The following is a 21,314-nucleotide window of genomic DNA, read 5'->3' as shown; positions in this document are numbered from 1 at the left end:
GCCAGGATGGTCTCGATCTCCTGACCTCGTGATCTGCCCGTCTCGGCCTCCCAAAGTGCTGGGATTACAGGCGTGAGCCACCGCGCTCGGCCAAAAGTGGGAAAATATTAACAAGAACATCTACTGAATACACACCTTGTGCCTGGAACTATGTATACCACAGGTACATAAACACACACATACACATACACACATACACATACACACTATTTTTCCCCTCTCATTTCACTTTAATTTAAATGCTCAAAAATATATCAATTAAATTTTAATTTACTTAAATTTACCATAAATTGGCATGTAAGCTAACCTAACACGCCATAATTGGTATGTTAGGTAACTTATGGTAAAAATTTACCAATTTATTGTAAATTTTTATCCTGAAAAGCACTAAAATTAACCAATACTTACTTCTGAATCTTCAGATAGGCCATAGCTCTGTTAGCTGGAAGAAGGGCATTAGCACCATCTGCTGCTATCCCTCGAGTATAGCATTCAATTGCTCTTTCATATTTCCCCTCTTTGAAAAATCCATTCCCCTGTTATTTTGTAGAGAAATATGGAGAATAAAAAAAATGCAAAAAAATTAAATGAATTCAAATCTTATGAAACACTGCAAGGATATTCACCAACAGTATTTCAGGAAAGAATATTGTTAAAAATCTGGCCCTTGAGACATGTTTTAGAATCTGTTGGTTTGGGTTGTTTCTTTTTTAATGGCATTATTGTTCTTTCAGTACTAAAAACAAAAAACATGTATACTACTATATTACTTTGCAGCATTCACTATTATTCCATTAATTACATGTTACGCAAAGCTTAAATTTAAAAACCTATTTTAACAAAGGTCCAAATAATATACTTCCTTAAGTTACATTAGAAGCTGTACAAAAGATTTCATAACTCAAATAAATTTTGTGAAAGAACACAGTACCAGAATCATAAAGCCCACTCTTCAATAACTTTAATATGCCCAAATATAAGATAAATTCAACTGTATTGGAATTTGTATACCTGATTTCACTATAACATTTACTTATAATCAGAGTCAAATATCACAATCAATAATCATTTCATACGTATTTATTATGAATCTTCTGTGGGTCCAGGAAAGGCTATAAATAAATGAAACCTCCTCAACTCACGATTAATAGAGGAATTTCAATCAGAAACAGTTCAGTGTGAATTAATGAAAAAAGTACATTATAAGAATGGATTGTAATTAACTTCTATGTTAAATTTATAACTATGTATATGTAAATATATAAAACATTCAAAAGTAGTTTCCAAACTTAAGTGTTTCCATAGTTACTTTTTAAATTTATGTATAAAGTCATCAATTACCCAAATTTTGAATTAGTAGGTCCCAGAGGCTTTAGTGTATTTAATTTCCAATTCCTACTCAAGCAAAACTTTAATATTAGAGAAAAAATTTAACTGATATACAAGAAATAAATCAACACTCAGCAAAATATATACATTCTATGTTGGATTAGCTTTGGATTACCCGATCTTTCTCTGAAATGGCCTGCTGCTTATTCTGTTGTGCTTCAATTTGCTTTCGCTCTCCTTCTGTTGACTTAACCACTATGTCAGCTTCCTCTGGATATGAGTTTTCTTTGGATGCTAAAGCCTAGGAAACATAGCAGTCAGCTAAAATAAAACAAGTAATACAAGATGCATATACATTTGACCTTAAAACATAAATACCTCAAATATATTAGAATTTCTGCCACATTTTAAATAATCGAAATAACATTTTCTACTCTAATTCAAAATCTTTCTACTTATTAAAGTAAAAAGTAAAATAAGTATATAATAAATTTAACGTGCTTCTCATTTCAATTAAAATTAGTATCAAACACCACATACTGCCTGTTCTGACTTATAAGTGGGAGGTAAACATTGGGTACACATGGAACGGAAACAATGCACACTACAGACTACCTGTTGAGGAGAGAAACACTGGGGGTGGGGAGGGGACGGGGAAAAACTACCTATTGGGTACTATGCTCACTATCTAGGAGACGGAATCATTCACACCCCAAACCTCAGTTTCATACAATATGCCCATGTAAAAAGCCTTCATATATACCTTTTGAATCTAAAATAGTAGTTGAAATTATTTTAAATAAATAAATAAGTAGCATCCATTAAAAGTAGTTGCTCATTTATTCAACAAATATTTATTGAATTTCTATACTGGCCAGGCACTGTTTTAGGAGCTGTTTTCAGACCTAACAGTTCATTACATCTACATTACCAAACTTCTCAAATTCAATACTCACAGTCATTATTTGACCTAACACAAAATTTTAAAAATATATAATAGAGTTCACAACTACAATCAAGTTAACATATTTACCAGCAGATCTTACGTGCAATAGTAATGTACACTTTCCCCAATCACTGTCATTTTTCTCTCAATGTTTCAATCAGTGCATAAGCCAAAAAGGAAGAAAATCAGTGGGATAAAAAAACAATAATTCTGTCATCTGGGAAAGAGTAAAGCAGCAGTAGTTCTAAAGATCTCAGGCAACTTTTAGAACAATCAAGGGTCTTTAAATACCATTACACTCCCTCTGGCTTGCAAATTCATTTAGTAAAACTCTATGGTACAAATAATTAAAATTAGAAAATCTCAATATTAAGAAATCCATAGTACAAAATACATGCAAAAAGCTTTACTTCTTCAAATAAAAGTTATAAGTAATACACTTAAAATTTAAATAACTATAGTTTACCTGATTGATTTTCCTGAGTTCATTTGTTGCTTCAAAGTTATTTGGTTCCAGTTCTAATACTCTTTCATAATCTAAGAGAAGATTAAAAAATTTCTAAAGATCAGTAATATTTAAAAACTTATATAAAACAATCTTTTGTTGCCTGTGACAATTAGGCAATTGTCCTACAGCAAAATAAAAGAGAAACAAAGAAATACTATCATTAGGCCACTGAACTTTCTTTTTTTGAGACATTCTCACTCTGTTGCCCAGGCTGAGTGCAGTGGCACAATCTTGGCTCACTGCAACCTCCAGCTCCCAGGTTACAGTGACTCTGTACCTCCACCTCCTGAGTAGCTGGGACTACAGGCGCACACCACCAAGCTCAGTTAATTTTTGTATTTTTAGTAGAGACAGGTTTTCTCCACGTTGGCCAGGTTAGTCTCAAACTCCTGGCCTCAAGCAGTCTTCCCATCTTGGCCTCCGAGACTGCTAGGATTACAGGTGTAAGCCACTGTGTCCAGCCAAGCCACTGAACTTTCTTCTTCTCCCCCAGGGCAGACAAAATCCTATGACAAACCATCTTCCACCAGCCCCAGGAAGGATACCTGCTATCATAAGTTGTACATCATAAAACCAAGAAGCAGGCCAGGCACGGTGGCTCACTCCTGTAATCCCAGCACTTTGGGAGGCCGAGGTGGGAAGATCACCTGAAGTCAGGAGTCAAGACCAGCCTGGCCAACATGGCGAAACCCTGTCTCTACTAAAACTACAAAAATTAGCCGGGCGTGGTGGTAGGCACCTGTAATCCCAGCTACTTGGAAGGCTGAGGCAGGGAGAATCACTTGAACCCAGGAGGCAGAGGTTGCAGTGAGCCAAGATCACGCCATTGCACTCCAGCCTGGGCAAAAAATCGAGACTCTGTCTCAAAAAAAAAAAAAAAAACCTAAGCAGCAGCAAAATCCAATTAAATATCAGCTTTATTCAGATTTTGTGATTTACAATACACAAACCTATTTTATGGAATAATAGAAGGCTTAGAATTTATAAGTGAACAAAAATGTGTTATGAGCTTTAAACACACTACCTCTTGCCTCACAAAAGCCAAGAAGACATTTTAATGCCTATTTTACAGATGAGAAACTGAAAGTCAGAGAAGATACTGGTAACATAGCTAGTACTTAGTAACATGAAAATTTGAACCAAATTCTGATTGGTGGCAAATAACACATTCTTTCTTAAAAAATCAAGATATCTTTTCAGTTCCAAAAATGACCTTTGTTCAAATACAGAAAGCTCTCTAAAGGTAGTAACTGTGATTACTCAGTATTCTCTACATAGCATCTGTTAGATAACACTGTTAAAGAATTTTTTAGATAATGACTAGAAAATACCTTTTTTGGCCTCTTCTAATTTTTGCAAAGCAAATCGAGCAGCACCTCGTCTGGAATAAGCCTTTGTATAACTTCTATTCAAGGCAATGGCTAAATTACAATCAGACTCAGCAACAGCAAATCTGCAATTTAAAAACATTAAAACAAATAAAGTTAACAAAACTAATTTACTAAACCAAAATTTCAAAATTTGTTTCTGAAATCCTTGAAAAGGGAATTTACTTGCCCACTGAAGGCATTTTTCCCACCTCCTTTTAGTTAACTAAGCATAATAAAAGCAATACTGCCATTCCTCAAAGATATTGTGGGTTTGATTCTAGACCACCACAACAAATGTCACAATAAAGCTAGTCACACAAATTTTTTGGTTTTCCACTGCATACAAAGGTTTTATTTACACTATACTGCAATCTAGTAAGCGTGCAAAAGCTTTATGTCTAAATAACAATGTATATACCTTGATTAAAAAATACTTTATTGCTAAAAAATGCTAATAATTATCTGAGTCTTCAGTGAATATTTATCTTTGTGCTGTTGGAGGATCTTGCCTTGATGTTGATGGTTACTGACTGATCAGGGTGGTGAAGGTAGCATGTGATGCTGTTTGATAGCATTTACATAATAGAACTTCTTTTAATATTGGAGTCAATCCTCTCAAACTCTGCCACTTTATCAACTAAGTTTATATAATGTTCTAAATCTTCTGTTCTCCTTTCAAAAACATTCACAGCACCTTCACCTAGACTAGATTCTCTCTCAAGAAACCACTTTCTGTGCTCATCCATAAGAAGCAACTGATCATCCATTCAAGTTTGAACACAAGATTGCAGCAATTCAGTCACATCTTCCTCCACTAAAATCTCGAACCCCTCAAAGTCATCCATAAGAGTTGAAATCAACTTCTTCCAAACTCCTGTTAACACTGACATTTTGACCTCCTCTCATGAATTACGGACACTTTTAATGGCATCTAAAATAGCTGATCCTTTCCAGGTTTCAATCTACTTTGCCCAGATCCACTAGAGGAATCACAATCTATGACAGCTACAGCCTATGAAATGTATTTCTTAAATAACAAGACTTGAAAGTTGAAATGACTCTTCAATCTATGGGCTGCAGAACGGATATTGTGTTAGGAGGCATGAAAACAACATTCATCTCCTTGTACATCTTCATCAGAGATCTTGGGTGAGTAGGTGCATTGTCAACACACTACTTTGAAATAAATCTTTTTTTCTAAGCAGTAGGTCTCAATAGCAGGCTTAAAATGTTCAGTAAACCAGTTCATAAACAGATGTGCTGTCATCCAGACTTTGTTGTTGTATTTATAGAGCACAGGCAGAGTAGATTTAGCATAATTCCTAAGGGCCCTAGGACTTTTGGAATGGTAAATGAGCACTGTCTTCAACTTAAAGTCACCAGTTGCATTAGCCTCTAACAAGAGAATCAGACTGTCCTTTGAAGCCAGGCATTCCCTCTAGCCGTGAAAGCCCAAATGGCACTGTCTTCTAACAGAAGGCTGTTTAGTCAACACTGAAAATGTGTTGTTTAACATAGTCACCTTCATCAATTACCTTAGCTAGATCTTCTGGATAACTTTCTGCAGGTTCTCCATCAGCACCTGCTGCTTCACTTTCCACTTTTGTTTAAGCTTCTTTCCTTAAACTTCATAAATCAACTTCTGCTAGCTTTCAACTTTTCTTCTGCAGCTTTCTCACCTCTCTCAGCCTTCACTAAATTGAAGAGCACTAGGGCCTTGCACTAGATTAGACTTAGGATCAGGGGAATGTTGCGGCTGATTTGATCTTCTATACAGACCAATAAAACTTTCTCCCTATCAACAATAAGCTTCTTTTGCTTTTAATTATTTGTGTTCATTGGAGTAGCCCTTTTAATTTCCTTCAAGAAATTTTCCTTTGCATTCACATCTTGGCTAACTGGCACAAGAGGCCTAGCTTTCAGTCAGTCTTTGCTTTCGACATGCCTTCCTAAGTTTAATCATTTCCAGCTCTTCCAATTTAAAGTGAGAGATCTGCGAGTCTTCTTTCACTTGAATACTTAACATGCCACTGTAGGGTTTTGTTTGTTCGTTTGTTTGTTTGTTTTGAGATGGAGTCTTACTCTCTCGCCCAGGCTAGAGTGCAGTGGCATGATCTCAACTCACTGCAACCTCCGCCTCCTGGGCTCAAGCGATTCTCGTACCTCACCCTCTCAAGTAGCTGGGATTATAGGTATGCGCCACCACGCCTGGCTAAATTTTTGTATTTTTAGTAGAGACAGGGTTTCATCATGTTGGCCAGGCTGGTCTCCAACTCCTGACCTCAAGTGATGCCGCCCACCTCAGCCTCCCAAAGTGCTGGGATTACAGGTGTGAGCCACCGTGCCTGGCCTCACTGTAGGGTTATTAACTGGCCTAATTTCAATACTGTTGTGTCTCAGGGAATAGGGAGGCCCAAGGAGAAGGAGAGAGATTGGGTTGTGGGGGCGGCTGGTCAATGAAGCAGACAGGATGCACAACAACATATGGGTGTGCTTGATGGCTCCCCAAAACAATTACAATAGAAACGTCAAAGATCCCTGATCAGAATCACCATAACAGATACAATAATAATAAAAGAAATCTGAAATACTGCAACAATTACCAAAACGTGACACACAGACACAAAGTAAACACATGTTGTTGGACAAATGGCACCAATAGAGTTGCTTGACTTCCCTGATACAAGGTTGCCACAAACTTTCATTTTGTAAAAACAGTATCTGTGGATGCAATAAAGCGACACACAATAAAACAAGGTATGCCTATAATTCCTAATGGTGAAACATTAGTAGCATTCCCTTTAATGCAAGAAACAAGAATGCCCATTATCACTGCTTTTTCTCGGTATTACATAGAGGTCTTCACCAAAGCAGTTCCACAAGAAAGAAACACAAAGACTAGAAACAAGGAAAAAAGCCTGAAATAATTCTCAGATGATATGATGGTCCTAAAAGAAAACTCAAAACAATCTAGAGACATTGCTAGAAATATTAAAAGTTTAGTAAGGTGACTACGACAGACCAACAAGAAACAAACAAACAAAACATCTAACAAAGACCTACCAGACACAGATGCAAAAAATTGTAAGACTGTTTTCAAAGACATTAATGACAATATAAGTGGAGATATTTCACATTCACCTATAATAAAGTACAAAAACACACAATATGATTCTCTCCAGACTGATTTATAAATCTAATGCAATTCTAATCAAAATCTCAACAGGATATTTTAAGGAATTTGGGAAGATAATTCTAAAAGTTACATTGATGAGTAAAAGTCCAAGAATACCCAAAACATTCCTGAATAATAAAAGGTAGCAGAATATTCAGTATACCAAATATTAAGACTTACAATTATAATGCTATAATAATTAAAGATAGTGTGGAACGGATGTAAGGACAGGCAATAGACCAGTGTAAAGAACAGAGAGATGAGAAAGCGATCTAGGCAAACATGACATATGACAATAGTAGCATAGCAGATCCACAGGAGAAAACAGGACTATTCCAAAAATAGAGCTGGAAAAACCTTCAGCATATGTGAAAATGCCTAAATGTGAAAATTAAATCTTAAAAATGTTTAGAAGAAAGTAGAGGAGATTATTATGAACTCAAGCAGCAAACTATTTTTTTCAACAAATCATTTTATAAAGTCCTAATCTTTTTAAAAAAATCAATAAGTTGAACTATATTAAAATTGAATGTTTATATTCATTAAAATTCCATAAAGAAGATAAGCTACAAATTGAGAGAAGAGAGTTATTATGAAAAAGACCAAAAGATTAGTATCCAGAATAAAGAACTCTCAAAATAAATAGAAAAAGCCCTAAAAAAAAAAAGGCCAAACACCAAATAGGCATTTCACAGGGAAAAAAAAAAAGGGGGGGGGAAATATATAAGATGCTTAACCTTACCAACAGTTGAGAAATGAAAACCTTACTAATAGTTGAGAAGTGCAAAATGGCATTTCAAAGACACAATGAAACGCCATTTTACACCCACTAGATTGACAACACCCACTAGATTGACAACAATTAAGAAGCCCAACTATATCAGTGTTGGTAAGGCTAAGAAACAGGCATTATTATACACTGCTAATGAGACTGTAAACTCATCCATTTACCTTTGTAACAACTGTATAACAACAAACTACCTTTGTCATCATCCTGTGAAGCTGAACATCTACACATTTTATGACCCAATACCAAGAAACATATACAAAAATGTTCACAGCATTGCTGAAATAAGGAAGGAAAGGACAGAATGTGGGCAATAGAAAGAGGGACAGGAGGAGGGAAGAAAGAGTGGGAGGGAGAGAGAGAAAAACAAAGGAAGAAAGGAACGAACCAACAATCCAGCAACACAAGAATAGACACATAATGGTATATTTCTAAAAAGAAATTATCCTTTGTAACAGTTACAATCAGAGCTCTAGAACTATGTGCATCAAAACAAGAATGAATCATAAAAATATAATAGAGAAATAGGTGAGCCACAGAAAACTACACACAGTATGATATACTTTTAAAGCTCAAAAATAAGCAAGATTACACCATATATTATTTACCAACATATACATATATAATAAACCGTTTTTAAATCAAAAGAATGACAAATATATAATTCAAGATAGTGGTTAACTGGGAGGGAGGCAACGGACAGGATACAGAAAGGAGCATCAAGGTAACTTCAAAAATAATGGTAATGTTCTGGTTCTTAAGTTGAGAGGGGTGTTTATATAGGCTTATGTTAAATTATTCTCTGTAATTTATGTATATGATACATATATTGCAGATATCAAATATTATAAAATGTAAATATTTCCCTAATTTTTTAGAAGATTAATATCATGAGTTTCCAAGACATAAAAATATGCTATTTAAATAGTAAAAACTCAGATACCAATAAAATTTGTATTTCCAAATAATTAAAACAGTAAGAATGTCTTCCTTGATGGTGTTTATCTTTTTAAAAAACCCCTTTGATAGGTTGGTTACCTGCATATGACAAGACAATACCACATTTATATTCTTCCACATTATTTATTTTAAAAGTCAGTATGACTTAATGACAAACAATGTTGAAACATATCTTAAGTTTTCCATAATAAATGTTCTCTAGATTAAATAGTGGATAAATAACTTTTCAAAATAAGGGGATACTGATTTCTAAAAATATCCAACTAACTTTTTTAGCTTTGTGAATTAGATAAGAACACTATTACTGAATTTTTAGAGGAATACCTCAGTAAAGTGAGCCATGGGAACAAGGTTTTAGCACCAGATGTTTAAAATGGCTTAAGCAAAATAATTCAATAAAAAGGAGTGAGCTATAAGAATTTATAGTTGAAAAGAAAACGCGATACATTCACAATCTGTCCTCCACACCTTATTCCAGAAGTTTTTTTAGTAAGTCTCCATATATACATAAGACATTCACATTCACACACGTTACAAAAGTCCTTACTTTTTCAGTCTAAAATACGCTGATGCTCTGTTCGTTGGCAACACGGGATTATATGGATCAGCATCCATGCCTTTTGTGTAGCAGTCAATTGCTTCATCATATTTTCCTTGTTTGAAGTATTTATTGCCCTGAAAAAAAAGAAAATTATATAAAATGACCCTTTTTACAAATTCTGAAATTCACTACAGTTGACCCTTGAACAACCCAGGTTTGAAGGGCATGGGTCCACTTAAATGTGGATTTTTTTCAATAAAAGTCTACATCAAGTGTGCCTGCCTCCCCTTCCAACTATTCTACCTCTTCGGCCTCTGCCACCCCTGAGAGAGCAAGACCAACTCCTCCTCTTCCCCATCCTCAGCCTACTCAATGTGAAGATGACAAGGATGGAGACTTTTAAATGATCCACTTCTACATAGTGAAATATATTTACATAAATAAATACACATTCTCTTCCTTAAAATGTTCTAATAACATTTTCTTTTCTCTAGCTTTTTTGTAAGAATACAGTATATAATACATATAACACATAAAATTTGTGCTAATCAACTATTTGTGTTATCCATACTGCTTCCGGTCAACAGTAAGCTATTAGTAGTTAAGTTTTTGGGGGAGTCACAAGTTACATGCAGATTTTTTACTGCATGAGGCACTGACCCCACACTGTTCAAGGGTAACTGTATATGGTCATTGTATGGGCACAACCCAAGAGCCCAGGCAGAAAAATGAGTAAAATACCTAGCATTATATTCCTTATTGACAATGCCAACCTACAGAAATGTAACCCAAAAAAAGCATCAAGAGTTTAATCTGAAAAGAGTTCTACCTTTGTGAAAGTAATACAGCTGGTTTTATAATAATGAGGCATCCCTCAGGGAGATACTGAACATTCCAAAAAGTAACCAAAGATAGCCTTTGATACCTGGGAGTGGAATATAATATTTATGCCAAGAATCACACACTAATTTCAAGTTACTTCAACCTACTACTAAAAACACTGGACAACTCCAGGTACAGTCTAAGCATTTTACATAAAACAGTTCACTTACTACTCCTAAGAACCCATTGAGGTTGGTAATATTATTATCATTTTACAGAAGAGATAACTGAAGTTCAAAAGTTTAAAGAACTTATCGAGATTTGAACCCAGGTAATCTGGCTCCAGAGCATGTACTCCTAACCAATGTTACACTGCCTCCAGAGAGGGAGGTAGCCAATAACAACAGAGAGCTTAAACACCTACTAAAACTGTGCTCAAGAAACTTTAGGGTCCACATGATTTTCAACATCTCCTGCTTACCCGAAAAAAAAAAAAAAAAACCTAACTAATTAGTACCTTTTCTTTTAAAACAAGAGCCTTTTGTGAATCTACATGAATCCCATCTTCTTCCGACTCTGATTCTTGAGACAGAGACTCATGGGTACTATCGTCTTTGTCAAGCTCATCAAGGATACTGTCCTAAAACCAAAAGGAGGAAAACAGTGGTCATAATTATATGATTGGGGGGGAAAAAAAAAAAAGACATACTAAAAAAATACACTTAAATGAATGTAAATTGTTACAATCTAAGGACCTACAGGCTTACAAAGCAACCCAAATCTCTCATTGTTAAGATTATATCCAGAGAAAAAGATGCCTTTGTTTAGAAAACCAAGATGCAAACCAAGAATCTGACTACGAACTCATAAAGCTAACTGTACAAATCATCCCTAAATCACAAACTATTAGCAGTTAGGTATTATGGTTTAAAGGAAGTTTGCAAATAGCCCTAAACTAATATAATTAGCACCCATTAGCAGAGAAAGGTTTTTAAAAAATTTTTTTTCTTCCTTATTTTAAAACAAAAAACTGCTATTTTAAAACTGCTATTTTAAAACAAACAAAAGAAGAGCACATTAACTCCTAATCTTCACAATAACCTATGAGGACGGTATAATTACCCATGTTTTCCACTTGAGGGAACTGAAATGCAGAAGTTAGTTAACTCATTCGAGGTCACTCAGCTAGTAAGTGACCAAGTCTACTTCCTCCAAGAGCTCTCAATCGATATGTTATACTGTCTCTGAGGGTATTCCAAAATATAGCTGCCTCTACCAAAGGAAAAATAAAAAATGTGCTAGTCCCATGATTCTCAATCTCTTTTGACTCACACTACTTTCATGGTAATAAATAATTTCATAGACTGCCACCAGACTTTTTCTCTTATTTTTAATATGATAAAACAATGATTTTTAGTAAGATTTTATTTTTATTTTTATTTTTGAGACAGCATCTGGCTCTGTTGCCTAGGCTGGAGTGCAGTAGTGTGATGTCAGTTTACTGCAATTTCCAACTCCCAGGCTCAAGCCATCCTCCCACCTCGCTCTCCCAAGTAACTGGGACTACAGGTGTGCACCATCATGTGCAGCTACCTTTTTATTTTTTGTAGAGACGGGCTTTTGCCACATTGGCCAGGCTGGTCTGGATCCTAAGCCCAAGCAATGTGCCCGCCTCAGCCTCCCAAAGTGTTGGGATTACAGGCGTGAGCCACCAGGACGACCATTAGAGTTCATTAAAGCACTTTTAAACACAAACTTTAATTATTATGTAAACAAAATCCTTTTTGCATTCAAACACTATTTTAAAGTTATTTACACAAGAAAAAAACAAATTGCTTATAAAAATAAAAAAACTATGCATAGTTTCATTAAATGAACATTGAAACATGGATTAAAATTTAGCTATGTGTTTTAGCATGAAGATTCTAGAAATACCACCAGCCTACCAACATTGTAGCCAGGATTATCCAACCCTGCTATGCTGACAGGTATAGAAAACTAACAGTAGCAGAACACTAAAGCAGCTGCTCAGATCTGAACTAGATAGAAATGGGAATTAAACAACTATATCTTGTATAGAGACACTAAAATGACAATTGCAAGTTATGCAGTACAATCTTGATGGCATTGTCCACATACAGCAGGAGCTCAATCAGTATCTGCTGAATGAGTAAATGCCTGTGTAGAAAACACCTCTATAAGAAATCATCTGAGATGATGTCTTTCAGGAAAGGACATTATAAGAAGACACCAGCTGATGAAAAGGAACAGGCTATAACAAAAAGTCACACACACAAAAAAATGAAGACAGTCTACATGACACTTGAGAATAAATTCTATTTTCAGAAAGTATTTCCAACAGTGATAAATTCAAGACCCAAAATTTTACTTCTCCTTTATTGGGACAATCCTGAAGCAGATGGCAAACTAAATAAAATCCCCAGCTCTCTCTTAATTAGCCTTAGTTTTATTAAGAAAAATACCACACAAATAATTTGGAAAATTGTTTGACAGTATTTTCTAAAGCTAAATGTATTTATAAACTATGCCCCAGCAAATCCCCTCTAGGGTGCTTATATCCATCAAAAGACAAGTACAAGAATGTTCACAGCAGGTTCATTCATCATAGCCCCAAACCACCAACAATACAAAAGTATTATCAATAGAAGAACGGACACAAATTAAGACATCCACACAATGGAATTCTGGTCAGCAATGAAAAAGAACTGCTGCTACTCACAATATGGATCTCAAATAATGATAGCGAAAGAAGCCAAACTTAATGCATACTGTATAATACATTTATATGAAATTCCAAAACTGTATACAATATGAGAGGTGAGAACAGTGGCTAATTTTGAGAGGTCATCTACTGAAAGTAAGGCCTCTGCGAGGCTGGAAATGTTCTTTTTGTTTTTGTTTTTTTGAGACAGAGTTGCCCAGGCTAGAGTGCAGTGGTGTGCTCTTGGCTCACCGCAACCTCTGCCTCCCGGGTTCAAGCCATTCTCATGCCTCAGCCTCCCAGAATGTTCTGTATCTTGATCCGAACAGTGGTTTCACAGGTGTACACTTGAGTAAAAATTCAGGAAGATGTACACTTAAGATTTTTGGACTTTATGTACATTATACCTTAGTAAAAATGTTAAACAGAAAAATGCAGAGAAAATAAACAGAGAAATCAGACAGTGGTTACTTCTGGGAGTAGAAGGGAGAAAACAACATGGGATCAGAAAGGAGCACACCAGTAGCTTCAAAGATATTGGAAAAATTCTCTTTAAGTTAGATAGTAGGCTCATGTATTCATTTTATTACTATGCTTTAGAACATATATCTCTATATATTCTTTGGTACGAATCAAATATTACATAATAAACACTTGTTTAAAAACTAAAGAGGAATATATATTCCAAATTCATCAGCTGGTTATCACATCCCCTAACACACATACCCCTAACCAAATCAACCCTTAAAGTAGATCGGAGTGCAGAATAGGGCTGGCCAACAGGTTCTCTTTCACAGGCTGACACGACAGTGGCTGCTTGAAACACTGGTAAACGGTTGTAAGGCAGAGCACTGGTGGTGATTCTCCAAGTATGTTGTGTATCACATGTGGGAGATGGGAGGACACACATCTGCTATCCCAGTCTAGAAGGGTAAAGAAGCCCAACTTCCTGGGATCAAGATAGGCCTATGTTTATCGTTACACAGCCCCAGTCCTAAGACTAGACACAAAGGCATTCTCTTTTAACAGATTACCGCAGGTCCTTCAGTTTACAACAAAGACATCTGCACAGTCATTCTTTTCTGGGAGTATCTTAGAATTCTGGCTGTTTAGGGGTTAGAGAAGGTGGCAAAGAGGGGAGCAGTACGACTATAAAGGGATGGCACAAAGGGAATCTTTGTGGTGGTGCCATATATCTGCATCTTAATTGCGGTTGGGTTATCCAAACCTACACGTGGGATAAAATAACATAGAACCATACACACACTATACCAATGTCAATTCCTAGTTTTGATACTGTATACTACAGCTAAGAAAGATGTAACCACCAGAGGAAATTGGATGAAGAGTACACTGGATAAATAAATAGTAATAAGTAAATAAATAGTAATTTTTGTAAAAAGAAAAAAAAAAGAATAAAATCCTGGCTGTTTCAGCCACAATTCGCTGAAAGAGGATTGCAGGAAAAAAAAATTATCTCATTAAAGAGCTATGTAATTAAATGTTTATTCCACATAAAATCATGTATAAGAGAAAGACACAGGCCATAACCCTACATTCTTTTTCACTTAGCCCATGACTATCAGCTAACTCCCAGAAACTTTCACTCAAATATTAAGAAGCAAACGACTAGATTAACTTACGACATCAAGTTTTGCCCATGCCTCATAATCATAAGATTTTATCCTGTTTTTTGTGTTTTCCTCTTTGGTTTTTTTGGAAGGCTCTTTAGCTTTGCCTTTCTTCTTTTTCCTAAAATTCCCATTTCGAATAGGAGGTAAATTCTGAGGAGGGAAAAAAAAAACACAAAGTTGTGAGTATTATGCTCTGTTATTCTTTGTATAACTAGCTATGTTTAAAATTCTCACTATATTATATTTTCTTATAAGCATTAATTTTAAAGTGTTTAAAAAGACCAATTTACCACCTTCACTTATAATAATTATGCTTGAAAAGTTTAATTCATACCTTGAGTGTTGCACATTGTTCAATCACAAGAAAAAAGTATTACCTAGAAATTCTAATTATACCTTTAATTTGCAATCCTAAACTCAAACTTCAAAAACGACCTATCTTCAGCCTTAGTACGATGAACCAGCAGTAGTGCAAACGCAAACTGAACTGCCTCCATATTATGTACAGTATGAAAAACCCAGCCATATTTAAATGCACTGTCTTAAAACTTTTGGTTGAACCTACGTACTATCTGCATTTTTATGACAATATGGTATGTTAATATATCATCAGTATATAACTACACATATTTTTATACACACACTGCTCTATATATTTTATGATGTTAGTCATTTATTTACCTCTAAGTATTATCACATGATCATCCTTTCGGTAACTAGTCACTAAGCCTTAAAATATAGTAATATATTTAATTATTACAAAGACTTTTTGAAAAGCAGAATTTCTAAAAACATTGACGGTGAGCTGGGCACAGTGGCTCACGCCTGTAATCCCAGCACTTCGGGAGGCTGAGGTGGGCGGATCACTTGAGGTCAAGAGATTAAGATCATCCTGGCCAACATGATGAAACCCTGTCTCTACTAAAAAAAAAAAATACAAAAAGTAGCTGGGCATGGTGATGCGCACCTGTAGTCTCAGTTACTCAGGAGGCTGAGGCAGGAGAATTGCCTGAACCCGAGAGGTGGAGGTTGCAGTGAGCCGAGATCGCGCCACTGCACTCCAGTCTGGTGACAGAGCGAGACTCCATTGCAAAGAAAAAAACAAATAAAAAGAAAAAACAAATTGACAATGAAGCAAATCACTTCAATTTCAGTATTTTCACAAAACATTTTTAAAAGTTATGCTTTATTTTTATAAAAACAGTTTTGGTGGATCTTAATTAGGAATTCTTAATTTACCTCTTCAGGAACACCATTCTGTCTTCTTAGTTCCATATCCTTTTGTTTAATGTCTTTTTCCCAGTTTTCTAAATCCCTCATAAAGTCTTGTAATTCTTCCGCATTTTGTTTCACTTGTAGTTGTAATTCGATTGCTTTATTTGCTGAAGTCATTATGGCCTGCAGAGTTTTGAACAACCAACCTCTGATAAGAATAGGCCTATTTGGTTTATTTTTCTGAAAGCTAGCTAATTATTTTTTACCACTTCATAAGTGGCCAAGATACCTGGACAGAAGAGAGCCAACTGATGCTGAACAAAAAAAATTCAATATAATATTTTAAAAATACATCAGTTGCTGAATAAACAAATGAAAAATAGACAAGTTTGAGCATCCTTGAAAGGCAACATTAAAGAAAGGTAATTGGGAGAAAAATCACTGAAATTATCAAGCAGCCTGTGGTAGCAGACAGGCTGCTCATCTCTGGAGTTGAGCAATTACCTCCTTTATTTCTTTTTCTTCCAACATTTAACTTCTTCTATGTGAAAGGCCCTGAATCAAGATTTAGGTATGCAAAAACAAGAGGTCCCTTGTGTAGCAGAGAAGAAAAAAATATATAAAGTACCAGTAACAAAATACGTTAGGCAGGGTTTCTCAACCTTGGGATCACTGACATTTTGGGCCAAAAAAGTTGTTGTAAGAGTGCTGTCCTGTGCACTGTAGGATGGTTGGCAACGTTTCTGTCCTCTACCAACTAGGTGCCAGGATCATCCCTTCCCCTCATGGACTGTGACAACGAAGAATCCCAGACACTGCCAAATGTTCCCTGAGAGGTAAAAATAACCCCTGGTTGAGAACCCTGTGTGAGAGGTACATACAGATGCTACAGAACTGACTGCAAAAAAATAGGCATGGATCAGATGGTAGGGTGGTAGAGTCAAGGAAGGAGTCCCCAGAGGTGTTGGAACTTAGCTGGATTTCAAAGGGGCCCACCAAGTGACTAACAGGGAGAAGGCAAGCAGAGTGAGGAATTATAAGGGAGAATGAAGAAAGAGAAGATTAAAGAGGTGGACATGGGACAGACTTGAAATGGCAGGCCATGAGGTATAACCTATATTCTGAAAGTTATATGAAAATATCAAGGTATTAAAATAAAAAGAACTTGATGACTGATTAGACTGAGGTGTTGGAGAACACAGAAAGACTCAAACAGAGGCCTAGATTTCTGGCTTGGGAGCCTGGTAAGATTACTGATGCCATTTTGAGTCAAGAAATACAATGCTAAAAGGAAAAGAGGCATCAGTTGGAGGGCAAACAGAAAGTCAGATTATTTGTTTGGGATATGCAGAATTTGTTTGGGATATGCTAATGGGGCGAGGAGATATTCCATAGGTAGCTACATAGGACTAGAGATAAATGCCGGTGTCACTAGCATAAAGGTAGAAGCTAGAATCAAGGATGTGGCCATGTTTAACCATTGTGACAACTGGGAATGGAGTGAACCTGGAGAACACTAAACGGAGGAAGAGATGCCAAGGAAGAAAAAAGTAGGCAGTAGCACCTAGACAGCTGGGACGAAAATCTAGAGTGTACTGTCACAGAAGACAAAAAATGAGTTCAAGAAAGTGAGAGAGGTTAGCAGTGCCAAATGGCACGGAGAATACACGGAGGGAAAGAAAGTGCATTATGTTTAGTCATATAAAGACTATTCAGAGTTGCTGGGGTTTTTTTGTTTGTTTTGTTTTTGTTTTTTTAAGACAGAGTCTCGCTCTGTTGCTGAGGCTGGAGTGCAGTGGCACGAACTCAGCTCACTGCAACCTCCACCTTCTAGGTTCAAGTGATTCTCCTGCCTCAGCCTCCTGAGTAGCTGGGATTACAGGTGCAGGCCACCACACCCGGCCAATTTTTGTATTTTTTTTCAGTAAAGACGGGGTTTTACCATGTTGGCCAGGCTGGTCTGGAACTCATGACCTCAAGTGATCCGCCCATCTCAGCCTTCCAAAGTGCTGGGATTACAGGCGGGAGACACCACGCCTGACCTCTATTCAGAGTTTCATTGAGATTTTTTTTAAAGGGCGGAAGGCCAACCGCTGTGGCTCATGCCTGTAATCCCGGCACTTTGGGAGGCAAAGGTTGGGGGGCGGGGGAATAGCTTGTGCTCAAGAGTTCGAGATCAGCCTGGGCAACACTTTGAGATCCCCGTCTCTACCAAAAATACAAAAATCAGCCAGGTGTGGTGGCGGGTGCCTATAGTTCCAGCTACTCAGGAGGCTGAGGTGGGAGGATCGGAAGATGGAGGCTACAGTGGGCGGTGATGGCCTCAGAGCACTCCAGCCTTGGACAAAAAAAAAAAAAAAAAGGAGGGGGGAATGAAATGAGTTAAGCAAATGAAATTAGAGTACATTTACCTTTGATAATGTAAGACTTGTTCTTGAGCACAGTCTGGGGGAAGAGGAACAAAGTAAAAGATACAAGAAAAAGGATGAGTGATGGGGCAAAGTCTCCAAAAAGGTGGAAGAAGATTCAAAGCTTGAGGGAGAGTGGAGAGAAGGTGGGAGGGAGGTAGACGGAATTAGAAAAATATTTGTTTAGGACAGTGAAAAATACCTCACTAAGAAGGGACAGCTGCAGATGCAGATAGGTCTTCTGACCCGTAGCCTCAACAACTAAATTAGGTTTAAGCTTCTTTCAGGCAGTGTCCATGTTGGATCATACATGTACATCTCATTCAAAACCAAAACTGGTACAACGCTTTGTCGGGGACTCAAATAAATGAATAAAAGCGCAACAAGTCAGTCAGATACTGACGGGTGCTAGATGCTTTTCCATTTCACCCATCACCGCTGCTGCTCGAGCAGGCCCAAAAACTCTCCCAGGGACCCTGCGATGGGGCAGGGGTGCGAGCCAGCAATCAGAAACTTCCAGCGCTTGGGGTATCACTTTCACACGCGCTGTCCGGGCGAACGCCGCACACCCACGCCGCAAGGGGGCGGGTCCCACCGCCGTCTTTGCGGGAGGGCGGCTCTGCCTTCCCGAGCACTGCAAATCGCCCAATACCCCGGGCAGCAGGGTGGAGGGTCCGTCCGCAAAGCAGAGCGCGTAGGCCCGTGTTGCCACGGCGAGCCCCTCCGGGAACGCGCACCCCGGGACGCCGCTACCCTGGACACCGACGCGCCGCCTCAACGTGCGCCTCCACCGCTAGCCCTAGCCCGCCCCGCCTCACCGCTACCCATAACCGCTACCTCTCCTCCCACTGGCCACCCCAAGGATTTCCTACGCTGCTCCGGGCAGCGAGGACCGCAACGCCCGCTCACCTGACCAGGCCGTAACCCGCCGCACTGCAGCCCAGTCAGCCCCGCAGTGACTCACGCAGAGCCCCGCCTCCTGCGCTTTCCCACAAGTCCCCGCGGCCTCGCCCCGCCCCCTTTAGCGTGGGCTTGAGAGCGCACAGGAAGTAAGCTTCGTGACTTCCTTCTCAAGATGGAACCAGCTTGGTGGCTTGAGGGTATGTAAAAGCAATATCTGAGCCTTCTGCCTCCTTCCAATATGACTAAACTTAATAGGGGATAACCCAAAAACTACAGGGTCATCCTGATTTTCTGATCTCCAAAACAATAAAACCTTGACTATTTCGTTGGACTCCCTTCAAACAGTTTAAACTCTAATATTTACCTTGCTAATGTCTAACGATTTGTCTGACCTTTGTGAGTATAACCATGTGAGAAAGTTACTGTTTTTCCACCATGAACAGACTACTGTCAACTGGTAATCCTGGTAATTTTAGGGTATTTTTGTTTTTCTTGAAGTACTGGTATTTGGCAAACTAGTCCTTCCGTCTAACTCCCTTGCATCTTTTGCAAGTAAACTCCTTTTCTGAGTGAATCTATCTCTGAGTCTGTCTTTGACATGTGCCAGTGTTACACTCTGTCTTTAGATATGCCCTGACTTATCAGAGAAAAAAGAACAAAACTTTTTAACACTTTTTGCTTCTGCTTCCCGTGTGAGGGAGTCATCCTTGCAATGACAACTCTTAAACGAAAGCAAAACAAAAATAACTGCAGAAGTCCACAAAAGCAAACACAAACAAATGAAACTTTTCATTTAAAACAGGACTGTAACCTCAAATATTATTCTCAAAATCCAGATCGGTGGTTCTCAGTCTTGACTGAACTTTGGAATCACTTAGGGAGTGTATATATAGATACGTGTGTGTGTGTGTGTGTGTGTGTGTGTGTGTATACTGATTCCTGGTCCTATCCCAGAGATTCTGATGTAACTAGTCTTGAGTGAAGCCAATCAGAATTTTTTAAAGCATAGGATACAGCTGTGCATTTGAAGCTGGAAGCCACTAACCCAGGTGCTAATCAATGAAGAACTAGGCTGGGGTCCTTTCTTACAAGGTCATATCATTAGCACATCCTTCCCATTGTTTAATTATTGGTATCTTTGTATTTTAAAATCATGGTAGTCAAATCATTAAGTGTACATCAAAATATTTACTAATGAAATTATTCTTTGGTTGTATTAGGGAGATAGAGAACTTTTTAAGAATTTTTTTGTTAAGTATTTAAAAACAAATATTGATTGATTGGTGTTTTTAACAAAAGCAATCACATTTGATTTATTAATTCTGGCAGAGTTGATTGAGATGAGAGATAAGAGAGCTAGCTGGCTACTCTGGTAAAACCTCATAGACCCTTAGGTGACCCCTCTTTTCTCTCTCTCTTTTTCTCGCTCAAACCACATAATAATCAGAGGTAGCTTAATGAATATAGAGTCAAAGTGAGAAAAGTTAATCAAATGGTTTTGATGGTCATCATCACCTAATTCTGAGGCTCTTGCTGTCCCACAAAACCTGTGCCTGCAATGGCAGCCTTCTCTGCTGTGAGCTCAGACCTAGGCCACCTTAAGTTCTTTCCTAGATTCCATGCAGACCTCCCCACTTCTATTGGCAGTTATCTTCAAACGGATTTCAACAAAATGTGTAAATCATGCCTTTCTTTTATGTCTCTTTTATTCCTCTACTCCAGTCATCTCAGTTGAACTTACCATTAATACCTGAATAGTTATTTTCAAAGAGACAAACCTCTTTATGTGTTTTATATGTTGAAATTGTAATGGTCAGTGGAAATAAACAGGAGTGTTTATTATTGCAACATTAAAATGCTGCAATTAATGATTGTAAATGCTATTAATTTTAATATCCAAAACAATTATTGGGATCTTTCAAATAGTTAAAGAGTCTGACAGTTAATGTAAATCTTAAGAAAGGAAGTATTAGCTAAGTAACTTTAGGAAGAAA

The 21,314-nt window shown here is 37.4% G+C and overlaps 1 protein-coding gene across 3 annotated transcripts in view; it reads right to left on the bottom strand.

Annotated features, from left to right (window-relative positions):
• The window catches only part of RPAP3 (RNA polymerase II associated protein 3), a 44,140-nt gene extending 24,727 nt beyond the window's left edge, over window positions 1-19,413 (bottom strand). For 2 of the 3 annotated variants that reach the window (XM_011987679.1, XM_011987680.1), the window contains exons 1-9: window positions 19,327-19,413; window positions 16,034-16,192; window positions 14,804-14,944; window positions 10,956-11,078; window positions 9,623-9,750; window positions 4,115-4,236; window positions 2,742-2,812; window positions 1,505-1,630; window positions 409-536 (exon numbers count right to left, since the gene is read on the bottom strand). In XM_011987679.1, coding sequence (XP_011843069.1) covers window positions 409-536; window positions 1,505-1,630; window positions 2,742-2,812; window positions 4,115-4,236; window positions 9,623-9,750; window positions 10,956-11,078; window positions 14,804-14,944; window positions 16,034-16,186 — 992 coding nt within the window. In that variant the 5' untranslated portion in view covers window positions 16,187-16,192; window positions 19,327-19,413. The remainder of the gene's footprint in view (window positions 1-408; window positions 537-1,504; window positions 1,631-2,741; window positions 2,813-4,114; window positions 4,237-9,622; window positions 9,751-10,955; window positions 11,079-14,803; window positions 14,945-16,033; window positions 16,193-19,326) is intronic. The other variant, XM_011987681.1, reaches the window with a different exon arrangement.
• Between the last annotated feature and the right edge of the window lie 1,901 nt (window positions 19,414-21,314).

The sequence above is a fragment of the Mandrillus leucophaeus genome, unplaced genomic scaffold (genome assembly GCF_000951045.1).
Source record: "Mandrillus leucophaeus isolate KB7577 unplaced genomic scaffold, Mleu.le_1.0 Scaffold313, whole genome shotgun sequence".
Lineage (NCBI taxonomy): Eukaryota > Metazoa > Chordata > Mammalia > Primates > Cercopithecidae > Mandrillus > Mandrillus leucophaeus.
The sequence above is the reverse complement of the archived record's forward strand: the minus strand, read 5'-3'. Positions and strand labels throughout refer to the sequence as shown.